Source organism: Gasterosteus aculeatus, chromosome 17, assembly GCF_964276395.1.
Source record: "Gasterosteus aculeatus chromosome 17, fGasAcu3.hap1.1, whole genome shotgun sequence".
In the NCBI taxonomy this organism is placed as follows: Eukaryota; Metazoa; Chordata; class Actinopteri; order Perciformes; family Gasterosteidae; genus Gasterosteus; species Gasterosteus aculeatus.
This window is the reverse complement of record NC_135705.1, coordinates 20,904,088-20,921,130: the sequence shown is the minus strand read 5'-3', so window position 1 is coordinate 20,921,130 and position 17,043 is coordinate 20,904,088. Positions and strand designations below refer to the sequence as shown.

The window sequence follows — 17,043 nt, the reverse complement described above, 5'->3', positions numbered from 1 at the left end:
TGAGGGATGAAGGGTGAAGGGATGAGGGTGAGGGGTGAAGGGATGAGGGTGAGGGGTGAAGGGATGAGGGTGAAGGGATGAAGGGTGAGGGGTGAAGGGATGAGGGTGAGGGGTGAAGGGATGAGGGTGAGGGGTGAAGGGATGAGGGATGAAGGGATGAGGGTGAAGGGATGAAGGGTGAGGGGTGAAGGGATGAAGGGTGAGGTGTGAAGGGATGAGGGTGAGGGGTGAAGGGATGAGGGTGAAGGGATGAGGGTGAGGGGTGAAGGTGAGGGGTGAAGGGATGAAGGGATGAAGGGATGAGGGTGAGGGGTGAAGGGATGAGGGTGAGGGGTGAAGGGATGAGGGTGAGGGGTGAAGGGATGAAGGGATGAGGGGTGAAGGGATGAGGGTGAGGGGTGAAGGGTGAGGGGTGAAGGGATGAGGGTGAGGGGTGAAGGGATGAGGGTGAAGTCCGGGATGAGCAGACGATGTGGAGGAATGAGTGAAGAAGTTCTTTCCCTTTAAGTCCTTCTAACTGCTTTCAAACCGTCGCTCTTCCTGGAAGTAGAAAGAATTCAGACCCGTAAATATTTGTCTATCATGATTCAACACTTATTAAAAGAACCTATTATCTATGATTCATCAAAACCCTTAATTTGACACACTGCTTGATACAAAGAAAAGGAATAAAATGAATAATCTCAGCTATAAAGCTTTTGTAGAATGTAAAGAACTTTTTGTTAAACTATTTTAGCTTTGAAAAACAAACGGAGGAACGGTGCGTTTGAGACCGTCGGGAAAAGCCGTTGTCTCCCTCGTGTCTCATGTGTCTCTGCCCTCCGGGGGGGACGAGGGGGGGGCGAGGAGGGGGGCTTCCTCCACTACAGTCACACACTCTCCAAGACACATCAATCAAAAGCCTGCCGCCTCAAAGCCACAACACTTCCTGTCATGTGATGACGTAGAAACAGCCAAAGATGTGAACTCACATGCGTCCTGAGTCGCTTCTTTCTCTCTTTATTAAAGGACACACAGCAGCCAGGAAATCAGATAACTTTAACAATTTTATTTGTGAAAAACTACAAGCAAAATTCATAAATAGACGTTTCTATTTGAAGCAGAGGGGGGAGAAACAAAAGATCAGGTTAGCCTATAAGCGCAAAGTCGTGCACATGCCAGAAACATGTAGTATTTTAACATTATAAGCCAGACAAGGATCTGCTGGAAATGCTGCATACATTTCCACACCAGCAACATAATGTGACCCTTTCACGAGGGGAAACAATGACACATCAGCTAGAAGTCTGAAAAATAACAAAACTGCATTAAACAAAGAATGGATTATTGTGTTGTCCCTAAAACTTTTTTTTTTTGTCCTTTTTTGTCACTTTTTTTAAAACCCGAGCAATAACTTTGAAATCATTTTACAAGACATCGTTATAGCAAGAAATGGGTGCGTGTAATACACTTAATTGTAAATTCACGGTAAAGGTTATACAGTCAGTAAACAAGCCTTCTATATTTGGGTCTCTGACAAACATAAGCTCAAATATGTAACCATCTTTACACAGTAAATTAAGGTTACTGGTCGCACACAAGAACAGAACTGCTTGCGTGGGAAAGAAAAGACTTCGATGCCATCATTCATAGTGTTTTAAAATTCTATGTACAAGCAATAATTCATATACGCAGCAAATGGCCATTTGTCAATAATTTAACAATGAATGCTCTGTTGAAACTCAGTCAAGTGAATGTTGGCGATAAGGCAGGTGTACAGACGGCTTCTTAAGCCCATTTCTAACACATTGCATTACAAAGCAGAGTTTGTTGGGTTTTTCTCGACGTTCCCATGTTTCCCTTATTTCTTTTCTTCTATTCACATTGCTTTTCCTCACTGAACACTGACTCCATATTTGTATGCGATAAAGTACATAATTACATATTAACCACAGCTTTAGAAGAGCAGAGAGAAAAAGAACAACAATAACTCATGAGCATCTCTTGGACGCGTACGTGTGAACGCCGTCCGTCACCTCGCAGCCTGAGGTTGAATGAGGTCCTTTGAGATGGGGGGGGGGGGCCTCACCTAACTGTGGTTTAGTGGCTCTGGGAGCAGCACAATGGGTGAGTTGGGGGGTGTTTCATGCACTGTGGTAGTCCAGCACCGTGGGGGGGTCGCTTACTGAGGACACACCGCTTATCCCTCCCCCGCTTCTCACCGCCACCCCCCCCCCGAGGGGGCGGAGTCTGGCTCGCAGCGCTACACACACTTCTCTGACCTCAGCGTGCGCAGAGACAAGTGGACAATAAGAACACCGTTTATATGGATTATATTAGTCTTTATTTAAACTGTTATTCATCTCACACATTAGATAATTGCAATTCCAATTGTTATTTATCTGCCTATGTATCATTATGTCATTATGAAATTCCTTTGGTCCTTCAATAAATAAAACTAAGATATCATATACACATTTATTCTTTATACAATTTCATACAATTAAAAAGGAAATGATGTTGGTCTAGTATCAGCTAAGGTGGAAGGGAATAAAACCCTTAAATAGGCCTCGCTGTTTAAAAAAATCAAAGAGCAATTGTGTTCTATTAACTACTGCAATAGTAATTTTTGCCTTCAAAGACGGGAGTCTTAAATTTATCAAGAAAATAAAATAAAAACTGAATTGCAAATCTCTTTGCAAATTTAGTTTGCACTCCGTTTTTCTGGAGTATCAGTTTGAGAGAACGAAGATTCAAAGTAGTGCGAGCGTCCTTCAGTCACCACGGGAACAAACGGTGGCTCCGGAGCCGAGAGGACGGCTCTGCCTTCAACCAGGAACACAAAACAAACTCAACATCCAAGTACGGAATGCAGAAAATATCCACAGCTTTTAGTGTTTTACACAGTCTACACTGTACAGTCGAGAACAGAAGATACTGTACAAGAGATCTGCCATAGCATACTAAACCGCTGAAACGTCCTTGAACTTTGACCTGAACAGACCGATGGAGGTCCAGACGGCGTCCAGAGACGGTGATGATCAGAAAAGGTGAATGAGAATTTGATTCATCAGCACTCCGTCACATTGAGTGAATGGACAAACCCAGATCTGCAGAAACGCTTCACAGTGTATCTAGCACCAGTGTGTGTGTGTGTGTGTGTGTGTGTGTGAGAGAGTCCGGTCATCTTCGTACTGTAATAAAAACACTGCAGGAATGATCGATCGGCGGAGCTACACAGCAAAGCTTCAACATAAAAAAGGAGAATATCAAAGAATAGATGTGCAACAGGTAATAAATAAGGTAATGATAGTTTAAAGTACTGAAACGATGGTGTCGTTGTGCCCAGCGGAGAATTCTTCTTTACAAAAACAGAACAAAGAAAAGAAAGCTCGACTTGGCCGTACATAGAAATATAAAACAATACATACAAGTGTCTGGATTGGGGGAGGGTGGGGTGGGGGGGCGGAGGGGGGGCTCTCCTCGCCTGCGCCACAGGTTGCGACCACAAGGAGCGCTGCACTGTTCCTCTCAGACGTCCGCTCCACTGCTCGTCCCCTCTGGGGGGGTTCAAGTGGTCATGGAATGGAGGCAGGGGCCCCGATGAGAAAGGCGATAACTCTCCCTCTCTGGGACCCATAGTGTCCAGAAACGTGTGGTGGTGTGTTGAAGGGGGGGGGGGTTGTGTAGCGGGGTCGGGGCGAGGACAGGTGGACTAAAATGGGAGGAGTGGGCTTGGGGGGGGCTTCAGTACGACTCGTCATGCCCCACAGAGAGCTCCCCTTTGGGCGTGGAGGCCCGCGACGAGCCCTTGTCCATGCTCTCGGAGCCGGAGCTCTGGTGCTGCTGTTCGGAGCCGGCGCTGGACGTGATGGTGGACGAGGACGTGGACGAGGAGCGGCTCTTCTCCTTAAAGTCTGTGATGATCACCGTCACGTTGCCCACGGTGATGGCCAGCTGCTGGGCGGTGCTCCGGTCGACGTTCTTCAGTTTGGGCCTGAGGAGGGGCGGGGGGGGGCGCAGACAGAGACGTTAAAAACACACAGAGAGACAACCGGTGAGCGTGAGCGGCACCGCAAAACCGCGAGGGGGAGGCCGCCACCGCGAGGGGGCGGTTACACTGAATTGCTCAATTTGCCGGGTGACACATGAAGAACGATAGTGTGTAAAGTGAGTGTGGGTGTTTGGTGTAAAAGATCACTTGTGAATCATTTGAGGTTTTCCCACTCGCACGGTGCTGCACGACTTTGTCTTGAGAGAAGAACCAGCGTCGTCGGCGAGGTGGAACCCACCTGGAGATGTGACTGATCTTGTTGGTCTTGGTTGCTGATTTTCCGGACTGTATGCTGTGTTTTTCACTGGGTGGGCTCTGGTGGTTGTCTGTTTTGGGTCTGGGGGGGGGTGGAGGGGAGGGGACAGGTTAGACATCAGGGAGGAAGACACCAGCAAAGAGGACAGGACGTGCACGCTGACCTGGTCTTTTTGCTGCTGGGCTTCTTGGTGACGGCCGCGACGACGTCCTTCTCTTTGTTCGGCTTGTCTGTGATCAGCTGCTGCTCGGTGTCGCTCTTCTCCTTCTCGGGGGGGTCTCGCTCGGGCATCGGCAGCTCCGGACGTTCGACCTCCGGACGCTCGACTTCCGGACGCTCGACTTCCGGACGCTCGACTTCCGGACGCTCGACTTCCGGGTGTCCCTCGACCTCCGGGGGTCCCTCAAAGATGGCACGCTCACCCTCGCCGTCGGGGCGATCCTTGTCCGTGCGTTCGCTCCTCTCCCGCCGCTCCTTCTTCGGCGGCGGGGGCATCGGGTACTGCTGGGCCACCTGCTGGGCAACCAGCTGGGAGTTGATCCTGGGTTTCCTGTGGAGGAGATCAAAGGCACAGAGATGGATTAGCCCCGTAGCGGAGCTGCGCGCTAACGGAAGCTGCGGGCTGGCGAGCGGCGAGCGCGGCCGCTTCCTGCTGGAGCCGCTCCGTTCGGAGGGCTAATCTCATTAGCTCACGGCTGTAATAAAATGAATGCACGGGATCACGAGGTGGGACATTTGCAGCACGTCACTTAGGCCCTCTAATCTGATTACTGCAGGGTTGGCCCCATTTGTCACAGGCGGAGATTCAGTTGGACATGGTGGAGCTGCTCCGCTCACCAGCACTAGACACCTTGCAGTCCTATATTCAAACCCTGCTCCTCCCGCTCATCCTCGCCGCCTCCTTCTCATTTAGCAAACAGTGACAAGGGAAACTTTAAAGAATCCCACGGATTCCTTCGAAGAGGCACTTCCCTTTTCCGACTGTTACAAACATGCAGGATGCAGCATGTTGCTCCATCAGCTGTGCAGAAGAGTAGAACCTGAGCCAACGCGCGCACCTGCAGCACGATGTACACCAGCCGGCAGCATCGGGGGGGGCAGAGGCTTCGACTTGGCTGAGACCAAACTGCAGCGTGGCTAAACGGAGGCCAGGACGGACGGACACACACACACACACACACACACACACACACACACACACACACACACACACACACACACACACACACACACACACACACACACACACACACACACACACACACACACACACACACACACACACACACACACACACACACACACACACACACACACACACACAGGGCTAAGGAGGCCTTTCGCCTGGAACACGCTGGCTGTGTGTAACCAGCGCTCGTCCCGGCAGCAGTTTGTGACGCACCGCTGCACGGGGACGGGGCGCCCCTGATCCTCGGGACTGTTCAAACCTCGTCGGTCCAGGTCAACAAGAGCTGCCGCTGGAGGACACAAAGCTCCGACGGGGAAAACAAATGTTTTTGCGTGCGGTATTTTTACAGCCGGCGCGTGTGAAGCAGCTGAAAAGTGTTGTCAGGCGCCGGCGGCTCCGATTTCACCGGCTTGATGTGGAGTGGTTTTCAGACGGCAGCTTAAGTGGTTAGCCTCAGTGGTTCAATTTGGCATCATTACATCACCAGTCTGGTTACTCTTGTTTCTGCATTGGCAGCCCTGCGTGTCTGTCTGTCCCCCAGGATGCTGCACGCCGTCCGTCTGCGTCTTGGTAGCCGGCCACTTAAAAAAATAAAACCATCCAATTCTTTTTAGCGCCTTTTTTCCTTCCTGTTGCTCCATCAGGACCATTAAGTCTCCCCCTGCTGCGGCCCATTACGGACAGAGAGGGTATTTCCTTGGGGAGCGCGTGCTGCTGATCAATCGCGGCATAATAGAGCATCACGTCGCTGCGTTCCGCGCTGCACTCCATCAACGCGGCTGGCGGCGATCGACTGCTTTGAGGCGTTTACAGCGCGTGCGCCAGTCTGACGCTCGGCACTCGCTTGTGGAGGCAACGGAATTATTTGTTCAACAATCAGTTGCCAGAATTCATGTGTGTTCATTGACTCGGACTATAAAACTGTACAATAGGCGCTTTTTAACCTTATTCCAGCTCTGTGCCAAAAGAATCCAGGGAAACCGTGAGATCCCAAATGAAGCACTGGAAGCTGCTTTAAGGAGCATAAATAATGATGAACTACGTTCTTCTGCCTGCGGATTCATTGATTCATAGGAGGGGATCATTTGGAGCATTGGACCTCCTACCATAGTACATTCCAGCACACCATGTCACTGACATAACACACCTCCCCCCATGGGAACCTTGTGGGTCCCTCAAGTACCTCTGGATTAGTGATCAGGGGTCAGCGTGTGGCGGGAAATAACCAACACGCCGCCAAGAACGTGTCATAAAGAATTCCACTTTTGGGGCGGCAGCTGAGCTGAACAAAGATGTGAGGAGTATCTACAATAACAGAAACACACACAACACAAACAAGGCACACGGGAGGGATCTGATCCTAATCCACAAGTAAACAGATTCAACACAGCCAGCTCCCCAAAAGATGACAAATCATTGTATCTGGCAGCGCGAGCCGTTAGTCAAGGAGGCGGTGACGGAGTGATTGATGGGCCCTGGTCAGTCTGGGATGCGTGTCGGCGGCGGCGGTGGTTGGGCAGTGATTCAGTGCCAGCTGTAAGTCAGCCACCAGCTAATGTTGGTGTGATGGAGCCACCGCTCGCTTTGCCCCATTATTTATTTACTGACCACACACGGCGGCTTTGCACAGCCACACTCCGCGGCTCATTAACATGGCTGGAGATCCGGCTTGACAGCACGTGTGTGTGTGTGTGTGTCTCTCTGAACAGCTGTAAAAACTAAATCCTATTGAAAACTAATTGTGAAAAACATGTTATTATAATCCGCTCACATTTTTTAACATAGAATGTACAAATCTACCTACAACATTGCAGAAAATGACTCCACAACTGAAACATGTTATTTTTGCAAACATCCAAATCAAATACAAAACACTGACGTTTCACAGGAGGACTGGAAGCAAACCAGGAGGCGGCCCAGCGGTGAACTCCAGCGCCCAATTGGAGAGATTGCTCCGACCTCCCGCGGCTGCCAATGTATTCGTGGGGATTCAGTGTGCGAGTGTGAGAAAGAGAGTGTCAAGTGTGCAAAGCCGGCTGTCGAATTATTTCCCCACTGTGAGGGCTTACAGCTTATTACCTCCCCTTTGCACAACAATAGGCCGTGATTGACAGCTCCTCCCATGCCCTAAATTCCACCGTCTGGGGGAGGGAGGCAGGGAGGGAAGGTGTTAGGAGGGGGAGGGAGAACTCCCTCCACGGGACGCCCTGGAATAACTATCATCACACGTAAAAGCTACTAATTCAGTCAGACTGACAGCCGAGGTTAGACCGCTCCGCTCGGCCGGAACCGTCCCGCAGACGGACACAGCGCTTTGGCTGCAGGAGGCGCAAGAAAAGACAGAAACAACTGAAAACCTGTGGCTGCTTCTGCAGAGGGAACTCTTTCGAGAGATACCGGAAAACAATGAGCCGCAGAGAGTAATGAAGGGAGGGAGAGCTGATGTATGGACAGAGAGAGAGAGAGGGGGGGCTGCAGGAAAGCCCTCATTAACACGCCGCTTTTATTTGAAGTGCTGTGTCGAGGACAAGCAATTATTTCCTGCCGGGCTGAGTGAATGCAGTGGCAGACAGCTGAGCGAAGAGGGTGGGAGGGAGAGAGCGTATTCTTTGATGCCCACTGAAGAGCTCAGACTGTTTAACGCCACCCACTCTCTCATTCAGACTGAAAGAAAACCGCATCCACTCAGCACCAACGTGGGCCGCTCGTCCTCAATGATGTGCAAACTTGTTCACGAACATGAAGCCTCCATTCATACGCATTCGGCGGTGACCTGGTTTCTCCCCCCCCCCACCACACAGAACCGAGGGACCATCCCAGCCTCGGCCTGGAGCACAACTCCCTGGTCCGGCGTGTCTGATGGGGCAACGTCCCGTGACACAGCAGACGACCCACACTCACCGCTGTGTGTCGGCTGTACGGGCGCCACGGCAGGGCGACGGAGCAGAGCCTGCCTGCGCTGCTCCTGAGGAGTTGAGCAGCCCGCGGGCTTTTATATCTGCGAGCTCCATCGTTCTATTGTCAACTGTTGGACCATCCTGCCAGAGAGACTGGAGGTATGTCTGCATGGCAACACGGCGTCCTGACGCATACGTGGAATTGTCCGTGTATCGGGGCACAAGTGGAAACGCTGTGTAGAAAGCATTGAAGTCAATCTCTATAGCTCATGTTTCATCTGAATATTGTGTGATAACGATCAGCAGTAAAACCTAATTACACACTTCACTGGGTAATTAATTCACAGTTATCATGGGGAGAATCCACAGGCCAACTAGAACCCACTCAAGCGCTTTCCAGAGAAGGGACGGCAATCTTAAAGTAAATACCTTACAGGAACAAGCCTTCATTTATGGGGATGTTAAATGGAGAAACGTCAAATAAAGAATACCAGTGGACTGCAGGGACACGTGTTGATCAGTGGAAGCGGCGTGCGCTGACTGAAGCGGTGTTCAGTCACGCTGTGGAGGGTGAAGGAGAAGAAGAGCAGCCTGCGGCCACAGAGCTCCTACGATTCGTTCCCACCAGATGCCTCCAGCATTTAACCCTCCACGAGTCGCCTCCAGGCCGGGCTGAGGGCGTAAGACCCGCTCCAGGGCCGCCCTAAGGGGCACAAAACCCAGCCAGAACCCACTTTGAACAGGAATATCGTGTACTCATCACAAACCCATATGAATGCTTCACACCTTTCGAAATTCAAAGGTTTTTTTGTGTGTTGTATTGATTTATTTCCTCACCATCAACATAAAAACTGATTTTTACACATCAGAACCCTCACAGGAGTCCAGATAAACAAAGCACTTCCAGAGAAATTACACTTTTTATCACAAATATGACATTTTTTGAGTTGAACAGGTTCATGTAACCCCCCTGCGTGCCTGGAGGGTATGTGGCTTCAACCACCTTATTTCAATCAGGAGCTTCACACAGCAGGATCTCAGAAGCTACACCCGACACCATCTCTTAAAAAAAGTAAACGCCAGCCATGACTCTTAGTTCCTCTTGACATTATTGAACAGAAAAAGACCAAATTCTAAGAAACCCGTCAACTTTTCTGTCACAACTGCCAAACTGCAAAAGCCTTTGGCACCATGCTGGCTGGAGTTTTCTGTCACTTCGGAAACGCTAAAATAGTCTGAGTGAAAGAGGTAGACATATGCAAGAAAAAGAAAAAAGAAGCTCTACGAATAAAAAGAGGAAATGTTGGAAGAGCCTGACAAGCAGCCCTGCTGCAATGACATGCAAACACTGTGAAACCATCACTTACTGCAAGCTGTTGAGGTCTGCGCAAAAATTACAATCAAAACCCATGTTGTCCCGCACATCGCCGTGCACACACGCCGCTGCTTTCCCAGTACGTCTCCAATGCATAAATCAAGCGCTGGTTTGGCAGCGAGGCGGGCAGCTGTGCGTCTGCTTCACGTACTCTTTCAGCCAGCGTATTGCAGAGAGAGTAGCCGTGCGTGTTGCGGTTACCTGCTGGTTAACAGAAATAGGATTGGCCTTAGCAACAACCCTGGTTCAGGTACAGTTAACACCTTTGCTCATGTGTGGAAGACCATTCGTCTTCCCGCTGTCTACATCACTCTCTATGACGGACAGCGAGTCATTAAAGAGGCAGCGAGAACAAATGAGCTGCTTCCCTCAGCAGCATCATCTTTCGTTTCCTCCTCTCCGCTGCCACTTTGTCTTCTCACCTGCTCTCTTCACTTTCTCCCGGTACATCCGCCCTCGTCTCCTCCTCACAGCGTCATGCACAGATCCTGCTGCCTTTAAGTAGGTCGTCTCCACATCTCTTCACCCTCTCTGCCTCCGTTTTCCTCTGGTGTGCATGAGTCATCTGTCAAGTAGACCCGCTCGCCGTCTCCATCCCGCTGTCCCGTCACCCTCTTTGCCCGTTTGCTTTAGCGTAAACAGCATCTGGTTTTACAATTCGCACAACTGCCAAAGGGGACGTTGCACCTTTGCAGCCGACACAGAAACCAAGTGAGGCAACAGGACACGGAGAAGTCAAACACAACGGCGTTTGGAGTGTTTGGATTCCCGGTCCACCCCTTCTCCATCACGCTCAGGCAGCCGGGGATCAAACCATCCGACTCCAACGAACGTTCTTAGCGTTCACAAAGTCCACTCGGGAGTCGCTCTCCATCTGCCCCAGTGCATGGACGGTGGTAGGAGAGAGAAGAGGCTGCCCGGCTTCTCGCTCTCCCTGGGTAATGATGTGCTTCAGCCCCTGGAGACTGTTGGCTGAGTGAGCACATCCCCCTTGCTGCGATCCATACCAGCCCCCCACACCCCCGTTCAACACACATAAATGCCCAGACGGCTGTTCCTCCCCGTGTCCTCTCCTGCCCTCACCTTCCCTTTACTCCTCAGCTGGCTCCTTGTCCTCACATGCCTCTTTCTGCATTTTCCGGGGCTCACTGGCAGTCGCACTTGATTCGCCTCGTCTTGCTGTGTGGGGAGGAGCCCCGACTCCGCAGCGCTCTCAACGCTCTTGTTTTGTCAAATTGCCAAATTGGCTACTGTATTTAATCACTCACACACAGCCAAATCCCATGAAGTAATTAAGAACTTTTAAATCCGGCAATTAACATGTAAAGATTAGGGCTACCCGTTCACGCTTAGGGCTTTAGTGCAGACGCTGATAATGCAGGATAAGCAAAAGCAGTTTCCTCTGAGCGCGGGGGAGGGTGTGGGGGGGGTGTACGGGTGGGGTTGGGGGAGAGTGCAGATATGAATTGAGCCCCAGCATGTCCCTCTTATGTAATTCCATTATCCCAGAGAATTTGCCTTAATGTGACAGTGGCAGAATCCACGGATTATAATGGCTCTATTCCATCATTGTAGAACACAACTAGGACACACACTTACACAACAAGCATTTCCCAATAATTAAGCAGCTTCAACGCTTACACAAAAGGATGCACTTTTTCAGACACACCAGTAACTTATGGCTTCGGTGTTGGGTTTACGTTTGTACTCTGTTCATCAATCCTGATTCTAACGTTTCAATCTGTGGATTGATAAGTTTCCCATAAGTATGAAGACACAGACGAAATAACATAAACATAAGTACATTAACACCAGGGGTCACTACTACGGAAACCAGACGCCGTTGTTTCTGGAAGCTGGACCTATTAAATGTTGACTGAGCGCTCTACGCCACTTGTTGAGGAACCCAGGAAACACACCAACCAGTCACATGCGCCGTGAATCACTTGAACTACGCACCCAACAAATATGTGGATTCTGATCAACTTCCCGGCTTGAGTGAGATAAACAGCCACAAGAGAGCTGAGCAACAGGCGGAGTGGTGGAAGGAGAATAACAAGTTAGAGAGGTTACTTCACATGACGTCCTCCGAAAAAAAGGAAACGCGTTCAGCAAGACCAGAACCTTCAGCGGAGAACGACGATTCTTCCCACGGTGAGTTTAAAACCAGTTTGTCTGATACGCTCAGAGACCGTGGCGATCATCAAAAGTGGTAACGTGAACCGTCACTACGGCGCAAAGGACAACAAACTCGAGCCAACGTGCCCACTCACATCCCAAACGAAAGAGCCCAATGTGACCAGAATCCAAACACGTCCACTCCCTGTTCAACAATAATGTTAACAGAGAGGAGAGCAGGAACAAGATGCTTAAATAACCAGAAAATATATTCATTAAAAGAACAAACCATTATGACCTCACTTCACACCTGAAATAACTGAGTTTAAAGCTGCAGGGCAATTCAAATACATTTTTTCTAAAAAAAAATTGTTTTTATTAATTGTTAAATATGTAGCCCTTGTTTAACTTGAAATAAGAGAAGAAACATTGATTTATAATAATCATCAGACTTAAGATATTATTAATGTGAACTTTCTTTTTACATTAATACAACTGCAAGCTACTCTAATAACCATGGGACTAAATCACATCAAAGGTTACAAATGACGGCGATGTTCAGGAAATACTCTCTTAATGGCCCTTGATGAATTTAAACTGAACACACCGGAGTAACTGCCCATGGTAGTTTGCCAGAATGATCATGAAAAACATCTCCTTGACCCTGAAACAGTGTTTGTACATGACAGATGAGCTACAGGTGAATGAAAAACAATTTTCAACTTTCTTCAGATGTCATGTCTTATTTGATTTAGCTTGAGCTTCTGCTGAGTAGTCAGGACTCCAACCATTATAGATTAGCGTCACCTTAATTTCAACACCTATGTAAATGAACTCCTGAACCTCCACTGCTGTATGTACAGTTTATAGGTTGCTATGGTTGAGGTTCGGTGTCACCTTTGCAGTCGGAGCTCCATATGAATTGCGGACCATCTAAATTGGTTTATTTAATCTAGTCAGGGCACTGCATGTCAACCAGCGAGAGACACCAGTTTGTTCTCTTTTATATGAAGCACAGATGGAAGCATCAAGAGAAACGGCACATAGATAACAGCGCCGCAGCCAAAGACCGAGGTACCTCAAGACTTCCTGTGATCCCCGCCATCAATCAACTTTAGAGGGCTCCTAATGGCTTCTCCCCGAGGCTGAACGAGGCGCATACCAAACACCCCGCGAAAACAAACTGATGCACGTTCAGTACGCAGCTATCGGGTCGGCGTGCCAGAAACATTTTTAATACGCTAGCGTGCGTCCTCACAGGGGATGCTTATGCCAGCCCTTCTCCAATTACCACAGAGGCGGGCACTGAAAGCGGACGCTAAACACATGGGCTACTCAGACTTGTAGATTAGCGGCGAGGTCAGGTGCAAGAAAGTGCTTTCTTGTTTAAGAGTCAGAGCTGGCTGGATTTAGCCTACTTGGGTATAATGTTACATCACGGACTCGGACTGGGTCAACAGGTTTGCAGGGCTGCGCTGGCTGGGGAGATGGGGCCTCTCTCTGCACGCTGAAGCCACAGTTTTGCCCTCGTTGACACACATTCCTGCCTCCTTTCACCCACAGACCTAGCATGCCTACCGCTGGGAGGGGAGGACGCTGTTCCAGCCTTTGTGGATCATGTTAATTGGGTCCATCGCCACCTGTGGAAATATCTCGATGACTCGGGTGCAGGCGGCGAGGGACGGCTGTATCAAACTCAAGTGGGTGGATCCATTAATCCGATCTTGGAGCCTTCTGTAGGACGGGCCGCCATCACGCGAATGAATGTCCGCTGACTGCTACTTGCTGTACCAACAACTCTCCTCCACGTGCAGATCTTCCGCTGTCACACACCTTCTCCGTACTTTGTTTAAAACGCAGTCAACACAGACTGACCTTTGTCCCAGGACGCAGGAAAGACAGCTATATTTGGTGACTGCGGAGGGGTTGTGTGGAAAGAGGTCACATCCACACGTTCACAAGGAGCCCTTTGAAGAGGTGCTTAAATACAATCATACCGCAGTGACTGCACAGATCAATAGCTATCCAAGTCCCCCTCATCTCGGGATAAACACAATTTGATGATCCAAATCAAACTCCATCTTTCAGAGAAGGGGCCTCTGTGATGAGTGAACACACGCGCTCTCTCGCATAGAAGCACATCCGAAGTAGAGCCTCAGATAAAAGCAGAAAGACAAACATCCACTCGCAGCCTCAACTGTGAATCATTTCGCCGAGAGCGCGTTGCTTCGTCTCAAGCCCGGCTGGTCTACATCACACGGCAAAGAAAGCTAATTAGTCCCCATTAAAATAAGAGGGGGCCGTCCCTCCCCCCCACTACACAATTGCATTAATCAAAGGTTAACCCGTTCACATCAAACGGGGGTGTGTGACAGGCACTCCTGTGATGTCATGTGCTCCCATTTACCAAATAGAGGCAGCCGGGCTGTTGCCAAAGCACAGTGGCAGGATGGCCGCGGCGTGCTCGTCTCCGCTTCCTGCTCAGCCTGCACCCGTCGGCTGTGGTCTTAAGCTACACGCAGCTCGGGAAGACATCAGTGGGGGAGGGGAGCCAGACAATTAAGACGGAGCTCAATCTTTGGGATTTTCAGTAAACCAGCGTCTGTGTGTTCTCCCCGTTTGCCACTCATTGTAAAACCACAGCTGGAAAGGTTAGAGTGCTGGGGACTAGTCAACAAAACCCACAAATGACTCATCTGTCACTCATGGTGCAAGTGATGACACAAGTAAACAATCTCACACCACGGCACACAATACTTCTGGTGAAAAACACTCCCCCGGTCGGGTGGAGGAAGCATCAGCGCACACAGAACTAGGACGGGGATCCCGTCATGACATTAAGTCAGACAGCGATTACATCTCAGTTTCCCATCAGACGCCGTTTTCGGCTGACATCACGGAATGTAATCCGAGGGCAGCTCAGGGGAATTGTCCGGGGACATACAGGCCTGTTGCAGTGAACGGCGATATGATTAATCTGAGACGTCTTGAGAGAGCAAGCATGAGTGAGTTCACTTGTCTGTGGCAGATTGAGTTGATTAATCACAGACGAATGAGTCGACTGACATTTTCAGATAGATTTTAGGAAGGGGAAAGAAAAAAAGCTCAAGATGAAACGACATGTTAGACCAGGTTTAGACAAAAGACATTTAAAAAAAAGGCCCATCTTGGGTTTACGTCTAATCCTGATTAACAACATAAATCTTGGAAACAATCATCTTACTGTACATCCATCACATGCACGATACAGCTGACTTTTGCCCTACAGAGCCTGTGCATTCCTACAGGTAGGCGAGATGCACACACGTGCAGTCTCCGCGTTTCACGCCATGAGAAAAAAGCAGCTCTTTCGCTGATGATGCACTACAGCTTTACAGCCATCATGAAGTATGGTTGGTCGCCCCCCCCCTCTCCTCCTCTCTGAGCCAGCCTGCCTCCACGAATGCGTTAAACGCAACCCAACGCGAGTCGCATAGAAGCTCCGGATCATCCAGACAGGGGCGGGAGGTGTTTGCAAAGAATTGTCCATCAACAAGTCCGCGTCCGCTCGCAGACAAATGAGCTGTCGATCAAAGTTGTCATCCGCTTAAATTGCGATGCAATGCTGCAGCCAGCCAAGCAGGGGGGGGGGGGGTACCGAGACGCTCGGGAGAGATGGAGGGAGAGAGAGGGAGAGAGAGGGAGCGTTACGTTACCTTGTGGATGTGCCCTTCCTCACATCGCAGATGCTGCATTTGAACGCCTCGGCGGTGTTCCTGAAGGTGCAGACGCTACAGTCCCAGTACCCGTCGTCAGCGGTCTGTTTGGCTTGTCTTTTTGGCCTGACAAAATGTTAAGGTCAAGTTAGTTTTGTGTGTGTGTGTGTGTGTGTGTAAATACCACCAACACGTTTCCCCAATTAACAAGAAACGACATCGCGACGCACACGACGCGTTGTGTAAATGCACAAGGTAGCAAGTGCCGCACAATCCGCGGGGGGGCTGTCATTGTTTTTGGGTTGTTGACCCGTCAGGCGGAGCGCCTCGTTGCGTGAATCCCCTCGGCGGCGAAGCTCCGCGCCGTCCGGTCGTATCGCCAGCTAGGCTGCTAGCGGGCAGGCGGGCGGGCGGGCGGAGCGCCGCTAAAACGCTCGGCGTCGGGGCTTAGCACGTCGGCTAACGAAATCAATATCGGACAATGTCAATTTCGACATTGACCCTCCGAAAGGCTCCGTCGAGGCGGAAGAGCGTTTCGGAGAATGCCAGGCGTCTCCTCCGAAAAAATTCCCTTTGTCTGTTAAGTGACTGTGTAGTGGGGAGCGAGAAGCCGCCATAGTGACGGCACTATTCTAGCTAGCTGTGGCACACCGACCGAAAAAGGGAGAAACGATCCCTGCGTGAGGGAGACGCATCCAAATATCGAGCCCAAAACGCACCAAACTAAACCCAAACGTCGGCGGGCGGTCGGGTTACCTGGTAGGGCTCTTCTTGTCGCCCATGGTGAAGGATAGTCCTCGGAAATAAGCAGAAAAAGGGGCCTCCTCTGAATTGGCAGTTAGTGCGGTGGGTTCCAGATCGAGCCGCTGCTGAGGCTGTTGGCAGACAGGCTGCGCTCGCGCTGGCTCGAGGCACAGCGACTGACGGCGCGGCGCCACGTGACCGCCGGCCGGCCAATGGGAGCGCGGGTCGGTTTAAAAGTCTGGCTGGATGTTTGGCAGCGATTTTAATAACTACGAGAGACTTTGACAGACTTCACCTCACCTCAACCCGCACGCACCTACGAGTAAAGAACTTCTAAAACGCCGTCAAATTGCGCTGCCAGTCAGAGGAGGAAAGAATAAAAGGAAACAATACACAAACGGAAGAAATAATTATAGGTTATTATATAAAACAAAAAAGAGGTGCAGCCAGCACAACCTCTTTCAACAGGTGGAGTTCTGATGAATCCTTGGGTAAAATATTCAGAGTATGCCACTAACTACAGGCAGCCGTCGTGCTAATTTCTGCAGTTATACAATGATTATAAGTAACAATAGGAATCACAAGAGGCAGCAGGAATTTGTTGAGCCTGCAGCCTGCATTAGGTGACACAGAGGAACGTTTGTTTAGACGGTTTAAACATGGCCCAACACCAACACATTTGCACTTAATTTCACATATACGGGGATTTAAAGGACTGTGGGAGGAAGCCAGAGCA

General features: G+C 49.9%; 1 protein-coding gene across 3 annotated transcripts; it reads right to left on the bottom strand.

The window, feature by feature from the left end:
- Window positions 1–2,306: 2,306 nt before the first annotated feature.
- Window positions 2,307–16,484, bottom strand: rybpb (RING1 and YY1 binding protein b). 3 transcript variants are annotated; one of them, XM_040204267.2, is made up of 6 exons: window positions 16,320–16,478; window positions 15,564–15,689; window positions 4,617–4,839; window positions 4,453–4,586; window positions 4,272–4,370; window positions 2,307–3,976 (listed from the first exon to the last, which is right to left on the bottom strand). In XM_040204267.2, the coding sequence occupies exons 1-6, from the start codon at window positions 16,343–16,345 to the stop codon at window positions 3,727–3,729; spliced, it is 858 nt and encodes a 285-aa protein (XP_040060201.2). In that variant the 5' UTR covers window positions 16,346–16,478; the 3' UTR covers window positions 2,307–3,726. The 3 variants fall into 3 exon arrangements, with proteins under 3 accessions (XP_040060201.2, XP_077948658.1, XP_040060200.2); XM_078092532.1 differs by having other exon boundaries at window positions 4,632–4,839; XM_040204266.2 differs by having other exon boundaries at window positions 4,453–4,839; window positions 16,320–16,484.
- Between the last annotated feature and the right edge of the window lie 559 nt (window positions 16,485–17,043).